The following is a 27,477-nucleotide window of genomic DNA, read 5'->3' as shown; positions in this document are numbered from 1 at the left end:
TCAAAAGGTATAATTTTTAGGTTGAAGGAACATTATGTTAAGATTATCATTATCATACTATGAATTTTTAATGGAGTTTATAGTGTGCTTTTGTGTTAAAACCCCATATTATAATCATACCATGACCTATGATTGGCTTTTCAACTTGATTCTTACCATAATGTCAGATCAAAAAGGTTCCTAATGACGGAGATTTAAGATGCAAGTTTTCAAAAGGTAAAATTTTTAGGTTGAAGAAACATTCGGTTAAGATTAGCATTATAACATAACTACTGAGTAAGAAAGTTTGTGATGTATTTTTGTGTTAAAACTCCATTCCTCTCCCCTATGTGTGTGTGCATGTTTCTCAAAAAGATTTATAAAAAAGAAAAAGAAAAAAGATTATCATCATCATATCATCCTACCATGCCAAGGAGATTAATAATAAAAGAACATTACAATGACTTCAAAACCATTTAATTTGATGACACTTTAAGGTAACTTCTAAATGAATTTCTCGAAATCTATGCCAGTGATGTGATGATAATAAAAACATTAGCGGCCAAAATCCTCCTGCTTAATATGAATCTTGCCAGTGAGACTCCGGAAGTATATATCACTATATTAGGATTGAAGTTCTAATAAGGGGGAAAAAACCCCAGAAACTTTCTAAGGATTTTCTGCATCACTTGAACTAGGGCGGGCATCCAAATTGAATTCCTCAGTGACCTCGTCAACTATCCTCCATCTGTCACACAGATGCTCACATGTATAAGATTTTAGTTTTAGATTCTAAATTTGAAAGATACAGAGAACTGTAGAAACTCCACCTTTCAAGAACAAACTTCCCTTCTTTGTACTTTTGGCTCTTCTCATGCACCGTTACCTAATGGAATATAAAAATTAGCAACAGTCGCATTGTTTTACATTTACCAAATGTCATTTTTGGATTGTAATTTGTAAAAGAAAGGTAATATTCAGTTTGTGAAGTAAGAAACTAAAATTTGGAACCCCCACACATACACCAAAGAAATGTGTGGCACACAATCTGACTTTTCTAGGTGAAGTGGCCACGGGTTCAGTGCAGCAGCTGATGATAGCGGATTGTTGATTTCAATAAAGAATGCCTTCTAGATGGACTGTCATAATTGTCTTGGTGGTAAGAAAAATGTTTATTTATTATATATCAAACCAATCAAAACCCTCATTGTTTACTGCCTGCTTAAGAAAAAGTCTAAAAGGACCATATCAAAATATTACGATTTTCTGGGTTACAATAGCATGATTCATTGGTTATTTATTCATTCCAATGGAAGATAATTTAAAGTGAAGAAGAAGAACACACCCCTTCAAATCTCCATTCCATTCAGCAGAAATTGGATTATTTAATTCATAAAGAACTTATTACGTCTCTAAAATTTGTTATGAGAAAACTATATAATTAGCTGATGAGATTTTTATCAATAAATATTTTCAATAGAAACAAACAATGCACTTATCCTAGGAAAAACATATTGATCTACGAAGAAGGAAGCTTACATATTTCCAACCAAGATATTGTCCACAGCTGCAGCAAAATATATCTTCTACAGTATGCATACCAGAAAGCATCAGCCTCTCTTCTTGACGTCCAAGAGTTATATTTACCCTGTACGAAACCATCATAGATTAGAAATTATTAAGGACTGGAACATGCAATCAGATTTCTTCATGTCCTAAAAAGACGAGCCATAATGTCTTATTTTGTTAAGACAGTTACAAGTTTTGAATCACAAGACAGATTTCTAATTGCAAACTGACCACAATTACAACAAAGATCATGTCATTGAGATTTGAACAGATTATACCCAACATATGAAGGTTAGCATTCTGCCCGCCCTATTTTCACCAAATTGTCCTTTTTACTTGGAAACGGCAATTGGCTAAAAAGACAGACAAAAGGGTAATATCCCATATTTCTCCCCTAATGAATTTGTTGATAGACCAGAAAAAAAAGAAAAAGGAAAGAAATGATATGCACATAAGATTTTTAAGATCTTGTTCTAGGTCCATCACATCTCTAATACAGGCCTACACCCTCAAGCTCTAGCCCCTATGCAATGTACCAATTCTTTCAATCCTCATGTGTTGTTATGCAAATTTTTATTTTGTCTGATTTTTAAAACAGAAGGGGGAGAGGGGTGCAGGGTGGGGGAACTAAATTGATAAGGTTCCAATGGAGAAGCGGCAAAAGATTCAAAGACAGAAAGTGATCAAACAAATGACAAATACACAAAACCCAGCAAAAATGGGGGCAAATATATCAGACCAATTAGTACCTCAAAGAGGATGTAAATATAAAGTCAGATGGGATTTAAAAAAAGGGGCAGGGGGGGGGGGGTGGTGTGGGGGGGAATTTTCATGAGAATAGGAGGGAGAGAGTACTCCACTGGTGGCAGAATTGGAATAGAGCAAATGGCCACAATTAAAAGCTAATGTCATGTTTGGAAAAAGAGACTAAGGATCCGTTTGGATACAGCTGAAAACTGAAATTGAAACTGAAAATTGAAAAATACTGTAGCAAAATAATTTTTAACGTGTGAAAAACACTGTTTACGCCTAAAATCACTGTTCATGGCCAATGAACAGTGACGGGTGCGCGTCCAGCAAAAAAAAAAGGGGGGCTGAAATGCAGACGCACGCGTTTCAGCCCAATCCATACCCATCCTAAATCAGTTCTCCCTTCCCCACCTCCCCCCCAAAAAAATGACACTTGGTTTAAAAAGGGAAAAAGTAACCTCTTATTAGAAGCTGTTATTTGTGCACCAATGCTGTGTGATTTATAATCAGATAAGGAAGACTGCTCAGGAACTGGCTTAAAATCAAGAAAGAGATCTAGATGCATTATTGATCATGTGATTTGACAGAGACAGATCAACTGTAAATGTAAAATGAAGCTGCAATTTGTCATGTAAATCTTCTATTTTCTGGAATTCATTGCTCTACATGTAAGCCCAAAAATGCAGTCACAAATAACATAAAGCATGATAATGAACAAACTATAAAGAACTTACACATTGTTGAAAAGGTATGCCCTCCCTCGATTGCAACTGAAAGACTGATCACATTACAGAGAATCAAGCTAGAGTCAAAATCTTGAACATCAAAGCATAGTAAATTGACTCAAGCTATATATGCAAAAACAAATAGCAGAGAATATATTCTTAAAAGTGCAAGATACAATAATCAAGAAAATAACTGAAAAATCAGGTTTTGTGCATTTCCCTCATTTGATTTCTTTTATGTTAGCAAGAAAATATATTTATAAAGATAGGAAAGAGGAGAAAGACAGCAAAGGAGAGTTGAATCCGTCACTTAGCAGTTAGCATTAAAGTTCCATTACAAGTATCAGTGTATCACCATGTTTCCTGAGAATGTAAAAGTCAACAGGAATATCCTAAACATCAGGTAGCCTCATTGTTATTCCACAGAAAGGGTGGATAAATATATTAAGCACATTTTTTATTGTACACATTAATATAGCCAATTGAGCATGATCCACACCGGAAGTACAGTGACACTGCAGAAATCATTGGACTGGAGAGAAGCATCCAGAGAATGAAGCTGACACCTCTAGGTCTACTTACCAACAAAAACTACCACATCATTTTCTTCACATAGTTATGCATATGCAAATAAACTGCCCTGGAAAATATATGCAACTTTTTTCTCATAGCTCATTAGAATATTTAACACTCAAAAGAAAAGACAATCTAGAGAGAGGAAAGGGATATCAGGAATAAAGGTGGCATAGAATAGTAAAGGATGTAGGGCTGGTCAGTTGTGATACTGCCTGCTAGCCTACTGGGACCAAGGCTGCACAAACCCAGTCCATGCCCAAGTCAGATTTGAAAATCTCCCCTAAAACATCCATATTGGGTAAAAAAAAAACTTTTCCCTGAACCTTATTAAAAATAAAAAAACTAATATGCATTTAAATATATCCATAAGAAAATACCTTTAAGAATTCAAACATTGTGAAGCAAAATGGCAGAGAAACTCTAAAACCTTTCTAGTTTGGGCACTCAAACCCAAGTTTACCCTCAGCCCCAACCAACTCTTCGCCATACCTAAGTCATAACCTCATCCCTATAAGGTAAAAAAAAGAAAATGAAATTATGGTCATAACTTATCACTAAACAGTCCTAACTAGCTCACTTCTTCTGCTCTCTGCACCATGTTTGTAGTGACAAAGGACAATAACCAGAAAAGCTATGTATTTGTAACATATTAAAACTATGAACAATATAATTTAGATTAATTACTCAAACACTATAAGCAGAAAAAAAGGGGAATAAAACAAATATTTCAATTGATGGATGCTGTACAGGGGGAAAAGGCCGGGGGGGGGGGGGGGGAGGGTGCAAGGTGGTGCTCGAAGACCAGCTCCATTGGAAACATATTCTGCTTAGGTAGTATTTGCTCATTTCTACATATTGTGCTGGGTATTTGCTTATTCTTAAAAAAAAAAAAAAAGGTATTTGCTTATTTCTAAATATTTTGCTTATGTATTTGCTTATTTCTGTTTCCATTGGTTTTTATAAGTAAACACTTCTGGTTGGACATTCACTATTTCTGTTACTGTTAATTTAATGACAGAAACCACTCATGAGCCTTTTATTTTATTTTATTATTATTGTTATTGTTATATGATGCACCTAATTGCCCGCAATTGCAAAGCACATGCATCAGCAAATGAAGAGAGCTGCTGCACCAATGACCTTGAGAACCAAGGCCTTCGCATATTGTTCTGTACCATTCACATATAAATCCTCGATCATACCAATATTTAATATGACCAATTTAACTTAACCCTATGATATAAAATAGCTTTTAACTTAACCTCCCTAGCATGAACTCAATTAAACTTCAACCCAATGACTCTCTCCCACCATAAGTTCCTACGCAGTTACCAAACTAGCTAGATGGTGCACACCAAACATCAATGCCTGATTTACTAATTCAAAACTTCCTCCAGCAAAGCCACATATGCTTATTCCCAAAACCTTGTCAAAGATATTGTCAAGCAGTCTACACCATCACCATCCAAATACCATCTGATCCCAGAGCATTCCCTTATTCCCATCATTTACAAAACCATAATCCCATCTCCAAAAATAACAATGGTTCCCAAAATTAATCCATGCATAATCCAATACTTACCACAATTCTCACCCAATATCCAAAAACCAAAAACCCAATTCCCATCTAGCAAGGCTCTTAATCCCCAACTCAAAAAATAATGAAAGATATACCATAATCCAATCCATGCAAAAATCTAACAATACACCAATTCCTACAAAATACAAAACACCCAATTGCCACCTAGCAAAGGCTCTACAAACCCTTTAGTCTTAAAGGGCCAAAACAAAAAACCAAACCGTTAGATAAAACATATAGTATATCTTTACATGTGTTTGATCCACGGCAAAGCATAGCAAAAAAACATGAAACAAAAAGAACAAACTTTGGGCATGTGGGTAATAAGTAGTACCCGAGAAAGAACATCATCGGCGAGAGCCAGATCGCTCACGCAGAATCTGCAGCGGTAAGCCCTGCCTTCAAGGTCTACCAAGAACAACCTCCCCATATTTTTTCCAACTCAGCTGTCAGCTCTCTCTGATTATACAAATATTCCTTCAATATTCAATAACCCAACTCCAACTTCCAAACCTTGCTTTCTGTTTCTCTACCACGAATTGAATCCTAACAGATTTGGCAGTTGACGTTTCTACTACCGAAACCGGCAAATTCCGGTGCCCCTTTCCTTTTAATTTCTCTCTCTCTCGCGGGCTCGTAGTCAAGTTTGTAATTTTCTAAAGATTTTCTTTTTCTTTTTCCTTTTATTTATTTTATTTTCCCAAAAGTGAAGCTGGTATTCAAAATTTCAAACTAGGCATGGTCATGAAACCATATAAGCCAAACCATTGAACCAGTTCCACATCAATTGAAATGCTAAACAAGGATTCTAATGGTGACTAGGGCGGCGGTCAAACGAGTTCCCGACGGATTGAGATAAGGTACAATACCAATTTTTTTGAATGGTTGAGATTGATAGTTGCAAAAAGTAACTTTCAATCTCAACCATTGATTCAATAAAGTTAAGAAAAATTTTAAAGAGGTAAAAAATGAAAGTTAAAAATGTGAAAATGAAAAAAAATTGTGAGTGAAAATGGTGAATTACACTTGATGTGGGATGAAAACACTCAAACCACCCAACCCGTCCATGGACGGATATCACCTCTGGTACTGCCCGTGGTTATCCTCGTGACGAGTGCAGTAACGAACAAGGACGTCCGAGGGTGAGCGAAGTTACATCCTCGTCCGTGGGGTGCGCACAAACCCTACCCCGAGAAGACTCGTCCTCATGGTGATCCATGGACTAGGATTTTACATTTGGAATCGCAGTGCACACGACGAAGGAAATTCGTGACGAGGGTACCATACTTGGGAGAATCTCCGAATAAAATGTGACAATCCCTTATCCCACGCATAACGGTCATGTATCCGTTGTGAAATAGAAATGCAACTCCCGGACGGCTATGGCAGCTACGTTTGACAATCTCGAATCCAGAGAGGTTCCCATCTCAATAACCGTCTATAAGAGCACTATATAAAGGCCGCTCGTACAAGGCCAAGGTATGTTGAGTTTTTACTCCAAAAAGTTGGAATTCGAATAACTTAGAGGAAAAAACTAACTTTGCCATCTGAGGATTTTTATTACGGCCCCGGCCGCCTTTGATACGCTTTTCTTCTTTTTCGTCGTAGAAAGAACCAAGAGGTCCTTTCAAGTCCGAAGCATCCACTACCGATTTTCTTGGCATCATCGGTGGCGCCGTTCGTGGGGAAAGAAGTAAACTTGTTATTCTATCCTGCATAAAAGGTTGAATGGTTCGAACAAGATCATGGGCTACCACTGTGCCACTGTGAGAGCAGGATGCTTCCAAAGAATCCCCTTCGTGATCGCAGACGCACTCGTAATGCCACCGCCTTCTATGCAAAGACATACAATCCATGGCGGCCGCTATGGCGTAACCGACGCGTCGAACCAGAATTGAATAAGGAGATCAACTTCGTGAGGCAACGTCAAGGACACACGAGGGAAGCGGCCCCAAGTCGGGGGAAGGAGGAGGGAGAAATCGTAGAGTCCGAAGATCAAACAAGTGGGTACCGCTTCAAGAAGGGTGCCGCACTTGGAAAAAGAAATGGACCAGATGAGAAAAGCCATGGATGAAATGAGGGAAAACATGAGGCGAGCAAACCCGTAGATGATATGGTCCACCGAACGGACTCCCTTTACAGCCTCCGTCAACAATCACCTCTACCCCCGAAGTTCAAAATGCCTTCTCTAGACTCGTACGATGGAAATCGCGACCCTCGCGATCACATTGCAACTTTCAAGACGACCATGCACCTGCGGGCAGGGGTCCCGTGACGAGATCATGTGCGAGCTTTTCCCACCACACTCAAGGGACCGGCGCGAGTGTGGTTCAAGAAGATTCCCCAAACTCGTTGGGATCATTTGAAGAACCGAGTAAGCCGTTTGTCAACAACTTCATTGGAGGACAACGTCACAAGCGATCCTCCTCTAGCCTACCGACCATAGAAAGCAAGGGGACAACGAGAGTTTGCGATCTTTTATCACCCGGGCGAACAGAGAAGCCTTGACGGTGGACGAGATGGATGACAAGCTATTGCCGGCCGCTTTCCACAACGGGGTCAATTCTCGACTTGTTTATCCATAAGCTCTACGAGCAGAACCAGCGTACTATGGCCGAGCTTGTCCATTCGGCCCCGTAATTTTATGAATGCCGAAGATGCCATCATAGCCAAGAAAAGAAAAAGGGCAAAGCGCTCTGGAAGGGGGCCACCATCGCTACCAGACCAAGGACCTCGTCCGAAGAAAGTTCGGTAGACGAGAGAAAAGATAAGGATGGTAAGAAGGCCAGCTCCTCTCGCAAGGAATCAGCAATACACGCCCTCGACTATGCCATTGAGCAGTGTTCTTATGCAGATCAAGGATGATCCGTCCTTGGAAGTGGCCGGACAAATTGCGGAGACCCCAACAAGCGTAATAGAGCAAGCATCGCCGTTTTCATAGGGACCATGGGCATGATACGGACGAGTGCTTTGACTTGAAGCAAGAGATAGAAAATCTCATTAGACAGGAAAATCGAGGAGCTTCCTTGGACGAGACCAGAGAGATGAGAAAATGAAGGCCAAGGTGGAAGAATCATCACGCCCCCACTAGGAGAAATAAGGGTAATTATGGAGGAAGCTCGGCGTACAATCGTCCAAATCAAGGAAGACATACCCGAGGGTGGTGCAACATCCAACAAGCCGGACGACCTCCTAGAACCACGGAGGTAGACCAACAGGCCGTTACTTTCACTCGACGAGGAGGCAGGACGAATTCACCCACACGATGACGCGATAGTCATTACACTACTCATCTCTCGACTACACGACCAAGTGAGGGTATTGATTGACAATGGCAGCCTCTCGCGTACATTCTCTACTACCCCGCGTTCCAACAAACGAAGCTAGGACGAGATCGGCTTCGACTAGTGAACTCGCCGTTGGTTGGATTCGAGGAACGAAGGTGCAACCCGTGGGCACCATCACGTGCCGTCGGCCGGCCGGACGTATCCACAATGAGATAACCAAGGAGGTGAATTTCCTTGTTGTTGATTGTGCATCGTCATACAATGCAATCATCGAGGCCAACTTTGAACAGCTCGGAAGGCGGTAACCTCCACCTACCACCCGTCCGTCAAATTCCCGACCGAGCACCGAGTAGGACATGTACAAGGAGACCAGGCCGCGGAATGCTACCTAGCCATGCCGGCCATGGACGAGCACATGCAAGCGATGAATATAGAAGGAAGAAGGGTCGTGGCCGAGCCCACCGCGCATTGAGGACCTCCTTTTGGACGATGACCATCCCGAGAAGTCTACCGAGTCGGGGCAAGCATGGAAGAGGGGCAAAGCACGCTTTGGTTCGATTTCTCGAAGAAAAACCTCGATGTCTTTGCATGGAGTCATGAGGACATGCCCGGCATTGATCCGAGCGTCATTACCCACAACTCGAACGTGTGTCCCTATTCGAAAACCAAGGCGTCGAAGAGAAGAGTTTTTGCTCCCGAAAGCGAGACAATGCCATCAAGGAAGAAGTGCGAAGTTGGTCGCCGCGAAGTTTATCCGAGAAATTCATTACCCGTACTGGTTGGCGAACGTAGTCATGGTCAAGAAAGCCAATGGCAAGTGGCGGATGTGCGGGACTTCACCGATCTCAACAAAGCTTGCCCCAAGGATAGCTATCCATTGCCGCGCATTGACCAGCAGTGGACTCGACGGCGTGTCACAGGATACTTAGCTTCATGGATGCTTTCTCGTGGTATAACCGCATCTCGATGAATGAAGCGGATCAGAGAAGACCTCATTCGTCACGAGCTGGGCAAGGGTTGTATTGCTACAAGGTTATGCCCTTCGGCTTTGAAGAACGCAGGGGCGACTTACCAAAGGCTGGTTAACCATATGTTCCGTCCTCAAATCGGGCGAAATGTGGAAGTTTATGTGGACGACATGCCGGTGAAGAGCCAGACGAGGATAAACATCTCTTGACGACCTTCAAGAGACTTTTGATACGTTGACGACGGTACCACATGAAGTTAAATCCGAGCAAGTGTGCCTTTGGGGTTTCATCGGGTAAATTCTTGGGGTTTATGGTGTCGCACAGAGGAATCGAGGCGAACCCGCATAAAATCCAGCGATACCGAACATGGAGCCACCAAGAAATATCAAGGAAGTCCGCTCTTACCGGACGAGTCGCCCTCAACAGGTTTGTATCGAAAGCCACCGACAAATGTTTACCTTTCTTTAAAATCCTTAGGAAGGCTTTTGAATGGACTCGGACGAGTGTCGAAGGCCTTCCAGACTTGAAGGCGTATCACCATGACAACCCCGTTGTTCGAGTCCGTCCATCGGGGGAAGAGTTGTACTTGTACTGCGGTAAAGGTCCCCACACGCAAAGCAAGCTCGCCGTTGGTCCGAGAAGAGGGGAGAGTCCCGTGTCTATTACACAAGCCACGCGATGAGAGGGGCATGACGCGTACCCGATGATGGAGAAACTAGCCTTCGCATTAGTCACGGCTTCCAAGAAGCCGAGACATTATTTTCGTGCACACGTCATCAACGTCCCGACAGACCATCCCATAAAAAAGGCGAAGGAAGAAGGAAGCCGCCGGACGGTTAATACAAAGGGGCCGTTGAGCTCGCCGAGTTCGATGTCGTGTACTCCCGAGGAGCGCAATAAAAGCGCAAGCATTGCGATTTCATTGCAGACCACCCCCGCCGGACGACTCGAGCAAGGACGAAGGAAATGAAATGTGGGTGGTAAATGTAGACGGATCGTCCACACCGTATGCAGGAGGGGTTGAATTGTACCGAAGTCCCCCGAGGGTGACAAGCCGGAGTATGCGGTCCGTCTGCGCATCCAACTACCAACAACGAAGCCGAGTACGAGGCTCTACTCGGGGTTGGAATTGGCCAAGTCCTTAGGGGCGGAGTCGTTAGCAATCGTAGGAGACTCTCAACCGGTCATTAACCAAGTAAATGGGATGTGTGATGTCAAAGAAGATCGAATGAAGAAGTACCTTAACAAAGTGAAACGCCTTGCCCGGGAAATTTTCAACTATAAGTTTTATTCAACTTCCCAGGAGGAGAACGCCGCCGGCGTACGCCTTGGCAAAAGCCGCCCCTGCCAGTGAGTCATAGACAAGTTTGACGACGTCCAAGACATGCCGAGCATAGACATCCCCGACATACAGCGAGATAGGAGAAGAAGAAAATTGGATGAGTCCAATAATAATCTATCTCAAAGAGGAGGCTTAAGACAAGGATGAAGCGAGAAAGTTAAGGGTCGGTCGGCCAAGTATGTCATCATAAATGAGGTGTTGTACAAGCGAGGCTTTTCTCAACCCTACTTAAGATGCTTGGCTCCCCGACGAGTCAAACTATGTTCGAGGGAAGTTCATGAAGGATCGTGTGGAAATCATTCGTGGGCAAGATCCCTTGTCCATAAGATCGTCCGTGCCGGCTACTATTGGCCAACAATGCAGGCAGTACGCTAAAGCCTATGTCAAGGTACGTGATCAATGCGCCGTTATAGCAATGTGTGCCCGCCCGTCCGAGTATCGACCCCAATGACAGCCCCCATGGCCCTTCGTGGGGACTCGGATATCCTAGGTCCTTTTCCCATAGGAGTCCGCAAATGAAGTTTTTGGTGGTAGGAATAGATTACTTTACCAAGGTAGAAGCCGAGCCTCTTGCGCAATCACTCAACGAACGTGAAAAATTTCGTATGGAAGAACATCCTATGCAGGTTCGGAGTACCTGTGGTATTAGTATCCGACAACGGGCGTCAATTTGACAACGCACCCTTCGTGACTTCGCAATCATTTTGGCATCAAGAATCACTACTCTTCACCCTCCCATCCACAAGCAAATGGGCAAGGTAGTAGCAAACCGATCCTTGCCGAAAATCATCAAGACTCGCTTGAAGGGGCAAAAGGGATATGGCCGTACGAGCTACCGGGTGTTCTTTGGGCCTATAGGACGACCGCACGAACTCCAACAGAGAGACCCCGTTCAAACTAGCCTATGGGAGCGAAGCCGTCATACCACGGAGGTCCACATGGCTAGTCACCGAGTGATGGAGTACCGTGAGAAAGACAACGGAACAACTTCGCCTCGACCTCGATCTTATCGATGAGGTAAGAATGGATGCGGAACAAAGGACGGCAAGGTACAAAAATCTCATGGTCGTGACAAGACATGACGCCATGGTGAAGCCCCACGGTTCGGTATGGGGGACCTTGTCCTCAAAAGTGGTCTCCTTGGCAACCAGAATCCAAGCACATGGAAAACTCGGGACCCATTGGGAAGGACCCTACAGTGGTAATTAACCGCAAAAGGCAGGGGTCCTACTACTCCGGAAGCCCCGGACGGGCGGAAGTTAGGGCATCCTTGGAACGTGGAACATCCGCGAAGGTACTATCGTTGATGAGCGGGGACGAGGGAAGTCGCGGGCAAAATTTCAGTTGTGATTTGCTTGTTTGCTTCTATTTACTTGTGCTTTTACTACTATTATGGTGTGTTATGAATAAAAGTGCACTAGTTCTTAAACTTCAGCACTACTTACAGACTAGCTTATGAAAGATGGTGCTATGTACTTGATATCTTAATAAGGCACTAGCTTATAAGCGCGTGCCAAGTTTGTGAACAATGTTCATGTAATAATATGGTTTGGATTTCTTATGTACTTGAATTCCAGTTTCCTTGATAATATCCACGGACGAGGCAAAAACCTTAGACAAATAAAATCTCGGGACGAAGGCTTCTCGTCCAAAACTTTCCTTTAAATAAGGATAAGGTAAAAGAAAAAAATGCTAAGGCCTTCTCGTCCAAAACTTTCCTTTAAATAAGGATAAGGCAAAGAAAAAAAAAGGGCTAAGGCCTTCTCGTCCAAAACTTTCCTTTAAATAAGGATAAGGTAAAGAAAAAAATGCCAAGGCCTTCTCGTCCAATGCTTTCCTTTAAAAAGGATAAAGCAAGAGAGAAAGGCCAAGGCCCACTCGTCTAAGAAGGAAAAGTAAGACTTAAGATATAACATTCCAGAGACGAACACTCGTCAAGACGAGAAGACATAACATTATAAACTGCTTATGAGAAAGCGAATAAAAATTGCCTAAGGGACGGGCCAAAGTAATGCAGTCGTCATCAGTCCTAAGTGGGTCGTCCATAGAAAGATTGTAGACGGTCACTCAACACTTAGAGCATAGTTTAAAGGACAATGACATAAATTATAACAAACAAAAAAGATATTCTTTAACTTGAAAAGGGTAGACGGCCACCGTCCAAAAACCCTTATAAAGTAAACAAGAAAAGACATTGTTCATAAGCTCGTCTAGAATACTCTAGACGAGGAAATTGTACTTGAATAACATTTCGTGTTCTCGTATACATTTTAAATAAAATAAAAGAGAAAAGAAGAAAACTAAACAACAATAACTTCTTCAAGGGGAAGGGGCACGCATTAGGGTCGTCCCGGGCCGGGTCTCGTGGAAGCGTCGTCCTCAACGTTGACATCGTCTCGAACCCGTGTGGACGAGAGAACTTGTAGCAGCAGCAAGGTTGAGTTTGATGACGCTAAAGTCAACTTCAGAAAGCCGTCCATAGCGTCCATCCTAAAGTCCTCAAACCCCGCCGCATAGTTCGTGTCCATCAAGCCGCAAACTCCTTGGACGCCTTGAACTCCTCCACCGCCTCGTCTTTAGCTTTCTTCGAAGTTGGCTCACCATCATTTTCCTTTTGAAGAAGTTCAAGACGCTCGTCCTTCTTGGCAAGTGTCGACTTCAGCTCCCCCACCAAAACCTTGAACTCCTCAACCTCGTCCTTGGCCTTGTTCGCCACCTCTCGCCCACGTCCTACGCCGTTTTTGATCTCTTCTATTCTTTTTCTGAAGGATCCTCGTCCCGTCTAACTCGTTGGCTCGCCCGGACGTTGACCATGAACTTGGACATAGCCTACATAAAAGAAAAGGAAGTTTAGATGATAGAAACAATGTTCAGGCAAACATGGGCAAATCAAGACGAGGCAAAGATAATCACCTTGAAGAGATCGTGGACGCCGAATGCTCGAAATCTTTCAAGGACATGTCAGTAGCACGCAGCCACGTCCTCGCCTTTCACAGCCTTCTTGAAAACGTTCCCAAGCCGCATCCTCGTTCCCCAATAAGTTAGTAGAAATCCCTTGAGGGGCCGGGACGAGTCAATAGCAAGGGGACTTGGACGGAGTGGCGCTTAGGGGCGTGGACGAGTCAACATCAAGGACCAGACGGGCGGTCGTGGGAAGTAGGCTCAGTGCCTAGCAGCTGTGCCCCGGACGACCCGTACTTAGCTTTCTTCCCCCGACGACTTGGCAGGCTAGTCAAGTCCACATGCTTGGACAAGCTCTTCCTTTTCTCGCCGAAACAAGACGAGGTTGGGGTGGAGGCTCGCATCTAGTCTGCCTCGTCGACGACTTCCTTCCCTTGTTTCCCTTCATGGTTGCCATTCCTAAAAAAAAAAAAAAAAAAAAATTTTTTTTTTCGTAAAAGACATATAAATAATAATAAAACAAAAATGGAAAAGACATGTCTTAAAGTGCAACACTCACGTCTACGGGTGGTTAGCTCGTGTGCTAAGGCGTCGACGGACGGCTCGTGGCCGAGTCCCCACTTGTGTAGACGCTTAAGGGTCACTAACGAGTGGAAGTCTCGTTCGTAGATGTAGACGGGCCCCGTGGACGCGGTCACGATGGAACTTGCTCAAAGAGGGTCGTCCAACGGCCGGAAAGGGAAGAAAGAAAAATAAGGTCGACCATCGTCCAAAACAAAAAGTATAATATAAAAGAAACAAAAAAGAAGAACGTGACATACCTTTCCGGACGAAGGTTCCCTATGTCTCCAAGATAAGGAGCAAATGAGTCTCTACCAATCTCAACGGGATGCCCCGCCCGTAAAACCGCAGACGAAGAAAACTCCGTCTTCCGCTTCGTCGACGAGGGCAAAGACTTAATCGCCCACAGCTCATTGCCCCCGGGCCGTGAATCGATGGAAGCCTCGAGATTGATTTATCTCGGAGGGTTTATAGCAGCACAGAACTCGTCCACGGTGATAGGACGGTCCCCGTCAAACACCTCCATCCATAAGACTTGCATGGAGACAACTAGTCTCCATGCGTCGGGGGTTAAGCCGACACACTCCCAAGCCCAAACCTAGTTAGTAATTCCCTAGCAAAGGCATTTAAAGGAAGTCTAAGCCCCCTAACAAATAGGCTTCATAAACACCTATTCCAAAACGAGGGCCGGCAACACCACTCACCTCGGACAGCAGCCTAGGGTTTAGATCATCGTGAATCGAAACCAAGTCCTAAGGGAATCTAACCTTCTCTCGTCCGTCCTCGAAGGAACCTCTAGAGCACAACTATATACGGTTTCTTGTTCGTCTAAAGGAGAGGACGGTGGGGAGCTCGTCGAGGTGTCACCGCAGGCCGTCCTCGTCCTAATACTCTCTGAAGAGTTTCTATAGGGACTCCAGAACACCCGCATGTATATTCGCCTGTGTGACCACTACTACTACCGACGTTACTAGAGGTGTCATAACTAGAGCCGTCATGATACTCGTCTATGGCCCCGACCACACCGTCGCTAGACGAGCAAGTGAGGCCATTGAAAACGTCCTAACACTTAACAAGGAAAACTAAAGTGAGTATAGAAAGATTACTCCGGTTCTAGACGAGGGACACTAAGGACGCCGAGGATACTCTTAGACGAAGCGACGGACGAGAGTGTCAAAGCGGAAAATTTGAAAAAGTGAGAGGGGTACGAGGGAGAAACCACTATTTATAAGCATAAAAGTCTCGGTAACCGCGACGACGGACCTAATCATAAGGTGACACGTGGCGCATGCCTCGGAGGAGTAAACCGGTTAACTAACCTCCTATGGATGTGTGACACGTGGTGCGTTTTAAAATCTATTGATACAATCGCATAACTCCCGGACGAGGGCAACCGATGTGGGATGAAAACACTCAAACCACCCAACCCGTCCATGGACGGATATCACCTCGGCAGCTCGGCCCGTAAGTTATCCTCGTGGACGAGGGTAACGAACAAGGACGTCCGCAGGGTGAGCGAAGTTACATCCCTCGTCCGTGGGGTGCGCGCCCCACCCCCGAGAAGACTCGTCCACATGGTGATCCATGGACTAGGATTTTACATTTGGAATCGCAGTGCACACGACGAAGGAAATTCGTGACGAGGGTACCATACTTGGGAGAATCTCCGAATAAAAATGTGACAATCCCTTATCCCACGCATAACGGTCATGTATCCGTTGTGAAATAGAAATGCAACTCCCCGGACGGTTATGGCAATGCTTACGTTTCGCCTCGAATCCGTGAGAGGTTCCCATCTCAATAACCGTCTATAAGAGCACTATATAAAGGTCGTCGTACAAGGCCAAGGTATGTTGAGTTTTTACTCCAAAAAAGTTGGAATTCGAATAACTTAGAGGAAAAAACTAACTTTGCCATCGGAGGATTTTTGGCCGGCAGCCCCGGTCGCCTTTGATACGCTTTTCTTTCTTTTTCAGGCCGTAGAAAGAACCAGTAGTCCTTTCAAGTCCGAAGCATCCAGCCTACTGATTTTCTTGGCATCATCAACACTGGATCCTAATCCGTTCCTGAATGTCCGACATTAATTGGCGCAGTTATTAGTCATGAAATTGGGTTTCCAATAATATCGAATTACCCCTAGTATTTTTTTAACTGAACATGTTCTTTTGTTTTAAATATACAATAGCAAGTGGTAATGAGTTTTAATTTTCACATTTTATTTAGTTAGTGAATGATGTGGCAGTTTCTCATTAAAATAAAAACAAAAGGAGATTCCAGTTGAAAAAGTACTAGAGGTAAGCCAAACCCGTAAACAAAACAATGTTGTTTAGTGTTAAACCAAACTATCTCATTTTGTTCCTAAGTCTAATAAAAATATCAACCTCTATCATTTTGCACTTAGAACTCTCTCTTTCTCTCTCTTCCCAAATTTCATTTGTCCTTAACCATATCGTTGTCGATCCGTCAAGTTCCACCATTAATTATGCTATAAACAAAACAATGTTGTTTTGTGTTAAACCAAACTATCTCATTTTGTTCCTAAGTCTAATAAAAATATCAACCTCTGTCATTTTACACTTAGAATTCTCTCTTTCTCTCTCACCCCAAATTCATTTTTCCTTAACCATATCGTTGTCGATCCGTCAAGTTCCACCATTAATTATGCTGTTTACGGGTTGTCGGGGATGTTTTTGCAATAAGGGCCAAAAATGCAAGATTAGCTCAAATCTCCCCTTGGGTTCTTTGGAAATGTTTATCTATGGAAAACCAAGCTCAAAATTCCAAAGGTATAATGAATAAAGGCTAATGGTGCTTTAACAAGCGAGAAATCAAAATTCCATAACTTAAATACAAGAAAATGCAGACAGAGTACATAGGTCTGAAACTTCGACCCCATTGTTAGTGAAAAAAGGAAATTGAGAGAAGTTGTGAGGAAAAGTGGGAAGGTTCCCTTGTGCCCATATTTCCACCTCCAAGCTTTTGAATAATGAGAATGCATCCTGGCTGAATGAGCTTCTACTCTATAGTTTCTGCTTTTTGGGTAAAAAGTGGTTGATCCCTTTTAAATCTGATTAAGGCCTTTTGTATTAAGTTTGGGGTGCTTGAAGTGATTGGTTTTGGTCAAAAGAGAGGCTTTGAAGGTATCAATCAAAGAAGTTATGCTTAGATTTGCTTTAATTGGGTAAGAATGGTGTCTTACTTTTTGCATAATTTGGGAAATAAAGTAGCCTAAATTCATGGGTTGATGTTTCCTAGACATGGCAAGTCTTTGGAGGCTGCATTTGGTTGTTGCAACAAACAAGGCCATCCACTTAGGGCCAACTATATGTTTTAGGCAAAAAATGGTAGAGCAGAAAAGTTGGGCTACAGTCAGCCAAAGCATAAAAGCTTTTTTGGGGTGGAAATTTCATGTACAAGACCTCTTCCATGAACCTGAGGTGCTACCAGTGTCCCTTCCCCACTTGGTAGCATGCATGGGCTGGGCTCATGCAAAAAGTCTAAAGGAAAATGACCCATACCCTTTAAACCACACTTTCTCAACTTTCTCGAATATGTCGCATTGGCTTGGGCCATGCTTTAAATAATAAAATAAAATATGATACATGAATTAAACCCACAAGGAAGTCGGGTTTAGTTGAGTCGGGCTTGTAAAAAATGTGTCGCGAAAATGGGTATCAACAGGGGTCAAGTAAGTTATTGTTTGTATGTTGTCTATCTCCAAATTCATTGCTCTCTCTCTATCTGTCTGTCTCTCTGTCTGTGTGTGTGTGTCTCTCTCTCTCCTCTCTCTCTCAATTCCTTAATCTCTTTGTCTCAAACCAAGAGAATCAGCCGAACAAGGACCACAAGGGCCAATCAATTCAGAATAGAACTTTGACCTTCAACGGCGTTGAAAACCCCCTCAAAAGATGACCATGTTGATAAATGTACAGCCTTAATTCAAACCCTAATTCTCAGAGACAAGTATTCTTATTTGAAATTAAATATTGATATCTTCCTTTTTGGATGTTTGAAAAGAAATGAATAGAATAAGAAGTAATCTTATTTGGGAGTTGAATAAAAAGAAACAACATTATTGTTGTGCCATTTCATTAATAAAAGTAGGGGTATGGTCATTTTGGGGGGGGGGGGGGGGGGGTAGGGACTTTAGTTGAAATTCATTAAAATGCATCTCATTTCCTTATGTTTCACCATTTTTTTGAGGAATTATAATTTGGTTTTCATTCACTTTTCTCTTATTAAACTTCTAAGTTCTAAGTATGGGAATAAAAGGAATATTCTTTAAAATTCTTATTTTTCTATTTCATTCCCTCATATTCCTCTCATCCAAAAAAAAGTGAGTAGACTATTGACTTTCCAATGTAAGAATTAGGATGATCTTTATTTCTAGTAAATATGTTTCAAAATTAGGAAAGTTAAAAATAAAACATTTTCTTTTAGCTTAATAATCATATTAAATGACCATCGCATACCCTTGATGCGATGGTCACTCTACAAATATTAGTATTTGTGGGGTGTGAGGTATAAGGTGTGAGGGGCAAGAGTTATGGTTCAAGTCTCCAGGAGGAAACTTTACACACATATACACTTAAATTAAGTTATAATATAATTTCTATCTTTGTATATAAATATATATATATATATATATTGATGGGGATAAACTCCAATAATCATCCATGGCGGTCGTCCAGGGCAAGACCAAACAATCAAAGGCTATCAGAACCTCTTCCAAGAAGCTCATCCATGGAGGGAGATGTTCGGATGAGGTTTCGCGTGGTCAGGTTTCACAAGAACCCCGCCATGTTGTCCAGGGTCATTGTGAACCTCGTCCATGGAAAGAGTCGTCCATAAAGGAAGAACCCCCCTAGGACGCGAGGTACGCCCGACTGGATATCCTCAGGACAAGGATCCCTGGACACTTAGGAAAATTCTTGAGCATGTAGTACAACTCCTTATTACACGCATAACTTCCAACAACAGTTAGGTGAGAAATATGTAACTCCCAATCAGTTATGGAAGTTATCTCTGAACCCTCACACCTCCTCAAATTCAGGGGAGGTTACAAGTTTGATAACTGTTCTTAGGACACTATATAAACGTTCATTCAGACAAAACAAATGTACGTTTTGACTTCTCCCAAAAAAGTTAGAACTCCAAAAATATAGAGAGAAAACTAACTTTGCCATCGGAGGGTTCTCGGCCGGCGACCCCAGTCACCTTTGATTTTTTTTCTTTCTTTTTCAGACCATCGAGAGAGCAAGTAGTCCGTTCAAGTCCGAAGTATCCAGCCTACTGATTTTCTTTGCATCATCAGTTGGCGCCGTCTGTGGGAATCTGTTCTTTTAGTTCGATTATCTGTTCTGTTTTCAACGATCAATCTTTCCCAGACAAAAGGCTGAATGGTTCGAACAAGATCAAGGGCTACCAGCCCATGCCACCAGGAGAGTAGGGATGCTTCTAGTAATCCCCTCCGTGATCGCTAGTCAGCGCCTGTCATGCAACCCCCTTCTGTTCAACATATACAATCCATGGCTGCCACTATGGCAGAATTGGCCCATCAGAATTAGGAGTTGAACAAGGAGATCAACCTAAGGAGGTAGCGCCACGATGGGCACACGGAAGGAGGAGCCCAGAGTAAGGAAGGTAGAGGAGAAAATGTTGTGTCTGAAAATCAGACAAGGGGTACTGCTTCAAGAAAAGTGCCACACTTGGAAAGGGAGATGGACCAAATGAGAAAAGTTATGAATAAGATGAGGGAGAACATGATGCGGGCGAACCCAGTGGATGATTTAGTTCATCGAACGGACTTCCCTTTTACAGCTTCCATTAACAGTCACCCCTACCTCCAAAATTCAAAATGCCTTCCTTGGATTCGTATGATAGAAATCGTGACCCGTGTGATCACATTGCTACTTTCAAGACGACCATGCACCTTCAAGGGGTCCCGGACGAGATTATGTGCAGAGCTTTCCCTACCACACTTAAGGGACCAGCGCAGGTGTGGTTCAGCAAAATACCCCCAAACTCAGTGGGATCATTTGAAGAGTTGAGTAAGTTGTTTGTCAATAACTTCATTGGAGGACAATGCCACAAGCGTTCCTCTTCTAGTTTGCTAACTATAGAGTAAGGGGAAAATGAGAGTTTACGGTCCTTCATTACCCGGTTTAATAGGGAAGCCTTGACGGTGGACGAAATGGATGACAAGTTGTTATTGGCCGCTTTCCATAATGGGGTCAATTCTGACTTGTTCATCTATAAGCTCTACGAGCAAGAACCACAGACTATGGCCGAACTCGTCCATTCGGCCCAGAATTTCATGAATGCTGAGGGCGCTATCATAGCCAAGAAGAGAAAGAGAGCAGAGCGCTCGAAAGCAGGCCACCAGCGTTACTCAGATCAGGGCCCTCTCCAAAAAAGGCTCGGGTAGACGAGAGAAAAGACAAGGATGTTAAGAAGGCAAGTTCTTCAGCGAGAAATTAGCAATACACACACTTGAGTATGCCGCTAGAACAGGTTCTTATGCAGATCAAGGATGATCCATCCTTGAAGTGGCCGGATAAGATGAAAGGAGATCCTAACAAGCGCAATAGGAACAAGTATTGCCGCTTTCATAAAGACCACGGGCATGATACAAACGAGTGCTTTGATTTGAAGCAGCAGATAGAGAATCTCATTAGACAAAGAAATTAAGGAACTTCCTTGGACAAGACTAGAGAGATGAGAAACTAAAGGCTAAGGTGGAGGAGTCATCACGACTCCCACTAGGAGAGATAAGAGTAATTATCGGAGGAACCTCGACAGCGCAGTCATCCAAGTCGAGGAAGACATACCTGAAAGTGGTGCAGAACGTCCAGATATCTGGACGACCTCCCAGGATGAAGGAAGTAGAAGAGGCCATTACGTTCACAAACGAGGAAGCAGGACGACTTCACCACCCGCATGATGACGCGATAGTCATCACCCTACTCATTGCTGACTACATGACTAGGAGGGTGTTGATAGACAATGGCAGTTCTGCAGATATTTTGTATTATCCTGCTTTCCAGCAAATGAGGCTAGGACAAGATCAGCTTCGACCAGTGAATTCGTCATTGGTGGGATTCGGAGGAATGAAGGTGCAACTAGTGGGCACCATCACATTACCAGTAGTGGTTGGAGCGTATCCACAGCAAATAACCAAAGAGGTAAATTTCCTTGTTGTTGATTGTGCATCGTCATATAACGCTATTATTGATTAGTTGAAAGGCGGTAACCCCTACCTACCACTTGTCCATCAAATTCCCAACCGAGCACGGAGTGGGCCAAGTATAAGGAGATCAGTTGGCCGCCAGAGAGTGCTACCTAGCTATGCTGGCGATGGACGAGCATGTACAGGCAATGAGTATAGACGAGAGAAGGATCGCAGCGGAACCCACGGAGGTGTTAGAAGACGTCCCTTTGGATGAGAGCAGCCCCGAGAGGTTCACTAGAGTTGGGGCTAACATGGAAGAAGATGCAAAGCATACTTTGATCCAGTTTTTGAAGAAAAGCCTTGATGTCTTTGCATGGAGTCATGAAGACATGCCTGATATTAATCCAAGTGTTATTACTCACAGCCTGAACGTGTGTCCATATTCCAAGCCAGTGCGTTAGAAAAAGAGGGTTTTTGCTCCTGAGCGAGACAATACTATCAAGGAAGAAGTCCAGAAGTTGATTACCGCAGAGTTCATTCGAGAAGTTTATTATCCAGACTGGTTGGCGAACGTAGTCATGGTGAAGAAGGCCAACGGCAAGTGGCTAATGTGCGTGGATTTTATTGACTTAAACAAGGCTTGCCCTAAGGACAGTTATCCATTACCACGCATTGACCAGCTGGTGGACTTGACGGCAGGTCACAAGTTGCTGAGTTTCATGGACGCCTTCTCAGGCTAGAACCAGATAAAGATGGACAAGAAAGATCAAGAAAAGACCTCATTCATTACTAGCCAAGGGTTGTTTTGCTACAAGGTAATGCCCTTCGGTTTGAAGAACGCGGGGGTGACTTACCAAAGGCTGGTTAACCACATGTTTAGTCCTCAAATCGAGTGTAATGTGGAGGTTTATGTGGATGATATGCTGGTAAAGAGCTTGGACGAGGGAAATCATCTGGACGACCTTCAAGAGATTTGGATACACTTCGGCGATATAACATGAAATTAAATCCGAGCAAGTGCGCTTTCGGAGTTTCGCCGGGGAAGTTTTTGGGGTTCATGGTTTTGCACAGAGGAATTGAAGCAAATCCGGACAAAATCCAGGCGATACTGAATATGGAACCATCGAAAAATATCAAGGAAGTCCAGTCTCTTACCGGACGAGTTGTCGCTAACAGGTTTGTGTCAAAAGCTACTGACAAGTGTTTGCCATTCTTTAAAGTCCTCAAGAAGGCATTTGAGTAACGAGTGTCAAAAGGCCTTCCAAGATTTGAAGACTTACCTCATGACAACGCCGTTGCTGAGTCCATCTATACCTGGAGAAGAGCTGTATTTGTATTTGGCAGTGTCTCCACACGCAGTAAGCTCGGCATTGGTCAGAGAAGAAGGAAGAATCCAGAAACTAGTTTATTACATGAGTCGTGTGTTGAGAGGAGCGGAAGGATGATACCCGATGATGGAAAAGCTAGCTTCTGCCTTGATTACGGCTTCCAGGAAGCTGAGGCATTATTTCCAAGCTCATATTATCAACATCCTAATGGATCATCCCATAAAGAAGGCAATGAAACAAGTTGGAAGCCGCTGGACGATTAATGCAGTGGGCTGTGGAACTTAGCGAGTTTGACGTCAGATACCTTCCAAGGAGCGCGATAAAGGCGCAGGCATTAGCAGATTTCATTGCAGAGTTCACCCCCAACTAGGATGAGCTGGACAAAGACGAGGGAGTTGAACGGTGGGTTATCAATGTAGACAGATCATCCACACTATATGCATGAGGGATTGGAGTCATACTCAAGTCCCCGGAGGGTGATAAGCTGGAGTACGCGGCCCGTCTGTAGTACTAAACCACCAACAACGAGGCTGAGTACGAAGCTCTACTCAAAGGGCTGGAATTGGCTAAGTCTCTAGGGGCGGAGTCGATAATAGTCAAAGGAGATTCTCAGCTAGTCATCAACCAAGTGAATGGAATGTGTGATGCCAAGGAAGATCGAATGAAAAAATACCTCAGTAAAGTGAAACGACTTGCACGAAAGTTTTCAGAGGTAAGTTTTGTTCAACTCCCTAGGGAGGAAAATATGGAAGCAGATGCCTTGGCGAAAGCAGCTTCGGTTAGAGGAGTTACGAATGAGTACGACGAAGTTCAATATATGCCAAGCATAGACCTTCCAGACATACAACAGATAGGAGGGGGAGAAAATTGGATGAGTCCAATAGTAACCTATCTCAAAGATGGAAGGCTTCCAGAAGACAAGGACGAAGCTAGGAAGTTGAGGGTCAGAGTAGCCAAATACGTCCTCATAAACGAAGTGCTATACAAGCGAGGCTTTTCCCAACCTTACCTAAGGTGCTTAGCTCCGGACGAGTCAAACTATGTTTTGAGGGAAGTTCACGAAGGAGAATGTGGGAATCATTCAGGAGCGAGATCGCTTGTCCATAAGGTCTTCTGTGTAGGCTACTATTGGCCTACAATGCAGGCAGATGCCAAGGCCTATGTCAAGGTGTGTGACCAGTGTCAGCACTATAGCAATGTCCCTAGACAGCCATCAAAGTACCAAACCCCAATGATGGCCCCATGGCCCTTTGCACAATGAGAACTGGATATCCTAGGTCCTTTCCCTATGGGAACTAGACAAATGAAGTTTTTGATAGTAGGGATTGATTACTTTACCAAGTGGGTGGAGGCCGAACCTCTTGCAAAAATCACTTAGCAAAATGTTAAAAATTTTGTTTGGAAGAATATCCTATGTAGGCTCGGAGTACCCAGGGTACTAGTATCAGATAACAGACGTCAGTTTGACAACACACCCTTCAGGGACTTTTGCGAACATTTTGGAATCAAGAATCACTATTCCTCACCCTCCCATCCACAGGCGAATGGACAAGCCGAAGTAGTGAACCGATCCTTGCTGAAAATCATCAAGACTCGGCTCGAGGGGGCAAAAGGGATATGGCCAAACGAATTACCAGGTGTTCTTTGGGCCTACAGGACGACCGTAAGAACTCCGATAGGAGAAACCCCCTTCAAGCTAGCCTATGGGAGTGAAGCCATCATATCGGCAGAAGTTCATATGGCTAACCATTGAGTGATGAAGTATCAGGAGAGAGAAAATGAGGAACAACTTCGTCTTGACCTCGATCTCATTGACGAGGTAAGAATGGATGCGAAGCAAAGGACAGCAAGATACAAGAATCTTATGGCTAGGCAACATGATGCCATGGTAAAGCCCAGGCGTTTCAATATCGGGGACCTCGTTCTTAAAAGGGTTTCATTGGCAACTAGGAACCCAGCTCATGGAAAATTGGGACCTAATTGGGAAGGACCCTATAGGGTAATCAACTGCAAAAGGCAAGGGTCTTACTACCTGGAAGCTCTGGATGGACGGAAATTAGAGCATCCATGGAACGTGGAGCACTTGAGGAGGTACTATCAGTAATGAGCGGGGACGAGGGAAAGCAATGACGAGGTTACAGATATGGACAAAGTTACAGCTATGATCTACGTGTTCACTTATATTTACTGTTGTGTTTTTATTACTATTATGGTGTATTAAGAATAAAAAGTACACTAGCTCCTAAACTTTTGCACCGTCTACAGACCAGTTCGTGAAAGACGAGGTTATGTATTTTCTTAAGTATTTTAATAAGGCACTAGCTTCTAAGCATGTGCCATATTTATGGACAATGTTCATATAATGAAATGGTTTGGATTTATAATGTATTTAATGCATAAATCTAATTTCCATAATAATACCCACAAGGGGGGCAAAACCCTAAGACGAATGAAAATCTCTAAACGCAGGGATGTAACGTTCATAAACTTTCCTCAAGACGAGGATAAAGTAAATAAGCCAAGGCATAAAAGGCCATGCAGTGAGGCACTAGTCCATGGACGAGCATCAGACCAGTATGCTTAGGTGCTCCAGGACAAGTCAAAACACTAAAAGCGTCTTGACAAAAGGCAAATGCCAAGCCAAGCATATGGATGAGGTTAAGGCTTGACAAGACATCATTGCTATCTTGAATCGTCCATACACGAATATCTCGTCCACAGGAAAATGTGTGGACAAACCTCGAACATCGTCCATTAAAGAGCACGTGGACGAACCTCTAACATCGTCCATAAAAAAAAAGCATATGGACGACCCTCTAATACTTAGAAGTATGCAAATCTCAATAACAGCAGTGATAGAGGATAAACTTGTCCATGCAATAAAATTAATGGATGAAAATAGACATTCATTAAAGCATAAAAAGGGGAGACGTCCATCGTCCAAAAACCCTTACAAAGTAAGCCTTAAAAAAAGGCAATTGTTAATAAACTCGTCTAGAAAACTCTGGACGAGAAAATTGTATTCAAATACATCATAAAAAAAAGGTCCTAAAAACAGTGGACCAAAATAAAGAAACAAAAAACAAATACTTTGAATGATTAATAAAAAAAAATCTCGTCTTCAAGAAGGAGGAGCGTCAGCATTGGGATCGTCCTGAGCTGGCTTTGTAGAGACATCGTCCTCTATATTAGCATCTTTTGAGCTCGTCTAGAGGAGGGAACTTGAAGTAGCTCCACCAAGGTTAAGTTTAATGACGCTGAAGTCAATTTCAGGAAATTTCTCCACTGCCTCCATCCTGAAATCTTCAAACCCAGCTGCGTAGTTGGTGTCCAATAGATTAGTGAATTGTGTGGACGCCTGAAACTCTGCAACTGCGTCTCCCTTAGCCTTGGCAAGAAGGGCGTTTAACTCATCATTCTTCTTCTGGAGGAGTTCAAGACAAGCGTCCTTCTCTTTGACGTCTGTTCTCAACTCCTCGACGTTGCTCTTCAGCTTCTTTGCATCCTCCTTAGCCTTGGTAGCTACTTCAGCCCACCTTGTAGACTCGTCCTTTCCCTTTTGGATCATCTTCTCCAGCATAATCCTCGTCTTATCCAATTCAGTTGCCTGCCTGGACGCGGCAATAAACTTAGACATAGCCTGCACAAATTAAAAATTTCGTTATAATGGGCATATATATGAAATTGGCAAGACGAGGCATATATATATATATAAAGAAAGAAAGGGGGCATACCTTAAAAAGGTCGTGAACGCCAGAACGTTCAAAATCCTTTAGAGACATGTCATAGCACGCCATCACGTCTTCATCCATCACCACCTTCTCAAACCTTTCCCAAGCCAAGCCCTCGCTGGAAAGAAGGTTTTGAGGGGCTCGTTGAGAAGGCTGAGACGAGGAAGGAGGGACGAGGCTGAGACTCCCCGAGGGCAGGACGAGGTTGAGGTTGAACCTCTGGCTCTACAGCCTCATCCATTATCTCCTTCCCTTTATTCTCCCTCATGGTGACCATTCCTGCAGAGAAATTCGTTAGAATCACTTCTAGAAATGACAAGAAATCACTCAAAGTAAAAACTTACGTCTACGGATTGTACGCTCGTGGGCTGTGGCTTCAGGAGAAGGCTCAGGACCAAGTCCCCAAGTAGCGAGGCGTTGGAAGGTGACCAAGGAGTGGAAGTCCCTTTCAGGGTGTAGACGAGCTTTTTGAACTTGTCTGAGGTGAAACTTGTCCAAATGAGGTCGTCTGGCAGCTACAAAAAAGAGGAGGGTGATTAGACGACTACAATACGAAGTGTAATAAGAGGTGAAGGGACAGCCAGACATACCTTCAGGATGAAGGTTCCCTAATTCTCCTGTGTAGGGAGGGAATGAATCCCTGTCAACCTCAATAGGGCGTCTAGCCTAAAAGCTAGAGACGAAGTGATGAGAATCAACAAGCATTCAAGGATCCATTGCATGTTCCAGTTGGGCCTATTACAAGAGCAAGATTCAAGAAGATCAAAGAATCACTTAATGGGCTGATTCAAGAGATTTGGGCTGATTCTAACGCAAGACATTCCAAGCTTGGCCCAAAGGAAGCTGAAAACGTAATAAATTTAATTCAAGCTATTTAGGGCTGATCTGGCTTAATTGCGAGTGATTTATGGCATAAATTAATGGCTGATTGACTTTCCAGCTCTATATCAGTTAAGGCAGATTTTTTCCTATTTTGGATATGCTAATTTCAGACCAAATCAACTTTTATT

The 27,477-nt window shown here is 43.3% G+C and overlaps 1 protein-coding gene across 1 annotated transcript; it reads right to left on the bottom strand.

The window, feature by feature from the left end:
• Window positions 1-395: 395 nt before the first annotated feature.
• On the bottom strand, window positions 396-5,958 carry LOC142633638 (protein yippee-like At5g53940). The gene is made up of 5 exons (XM_075807877.1): window positions 5,513-5,958; window positions 3,033-3,076; window positions 1,519-1,627; window positions 810-865; window positions 396-727 (listed from the first exon to the last, which is right to left on the bottom strand). Exons 1-5 carry the CDS (start codon window positions 5,606-5,608, stop codon window positions 649-651), a joined length of 384 nt encoding a protein of 127 aa, XP_075663992.1. The 5' UTR covers window positions 5,609-5,958; the 3' UTR covers window positions 396-648.
• Between the last annotated feature and the right edge of the window lie 21,519 nt (window positions 5,959-27,477).

This window comes from Castanea sativa, chromosome 5 (assembly GCF_040712315.1).
Source record: "Castanea sativa cultivar Marrone di Chiusa Pesio chromosome 5, ASM4071231v1".
Classification (NCBI taxonomy): Eukaryota; Viridiplantae; Streptophyta; class Magnoliopsida; order Fagales; family Fagaceae; genus Castanea; species Castanea sativa.
The sequence above is the reverse complement of the archived record's forward strand: the minus strand, read 5'-3'. Positions and strand labels throughout refer to the sequence as shown.

What these genes read in the sequence shown, in the direction of transcription:
- LOC142633638 (XM_075807877.1), bottom strand. Translation starts at nt 5,608, where the DNA reads ATGGGGAGGTTGTTCTTGGTAGACCTTGAAGGCAGGGCTTACCGCTGC. An exon ending in CCGATGATGTTCTTTCTCGG is followed by an intron (nt 3,077 to 5,512) that starts GTACTACTTATT and finishes TAATGTGATCAG; the next exon opens with TCTTTCAGTTGCAATCGAGG. An exon ending in AATATCTTGGTTGGAAATAT is followed by an intron (nt 866 to 1,518) that starts GTAAGCTTCCTT and finishes ATATTCCATTAG; the next exon opens with GTAACGGTGCATGAGAAGAG.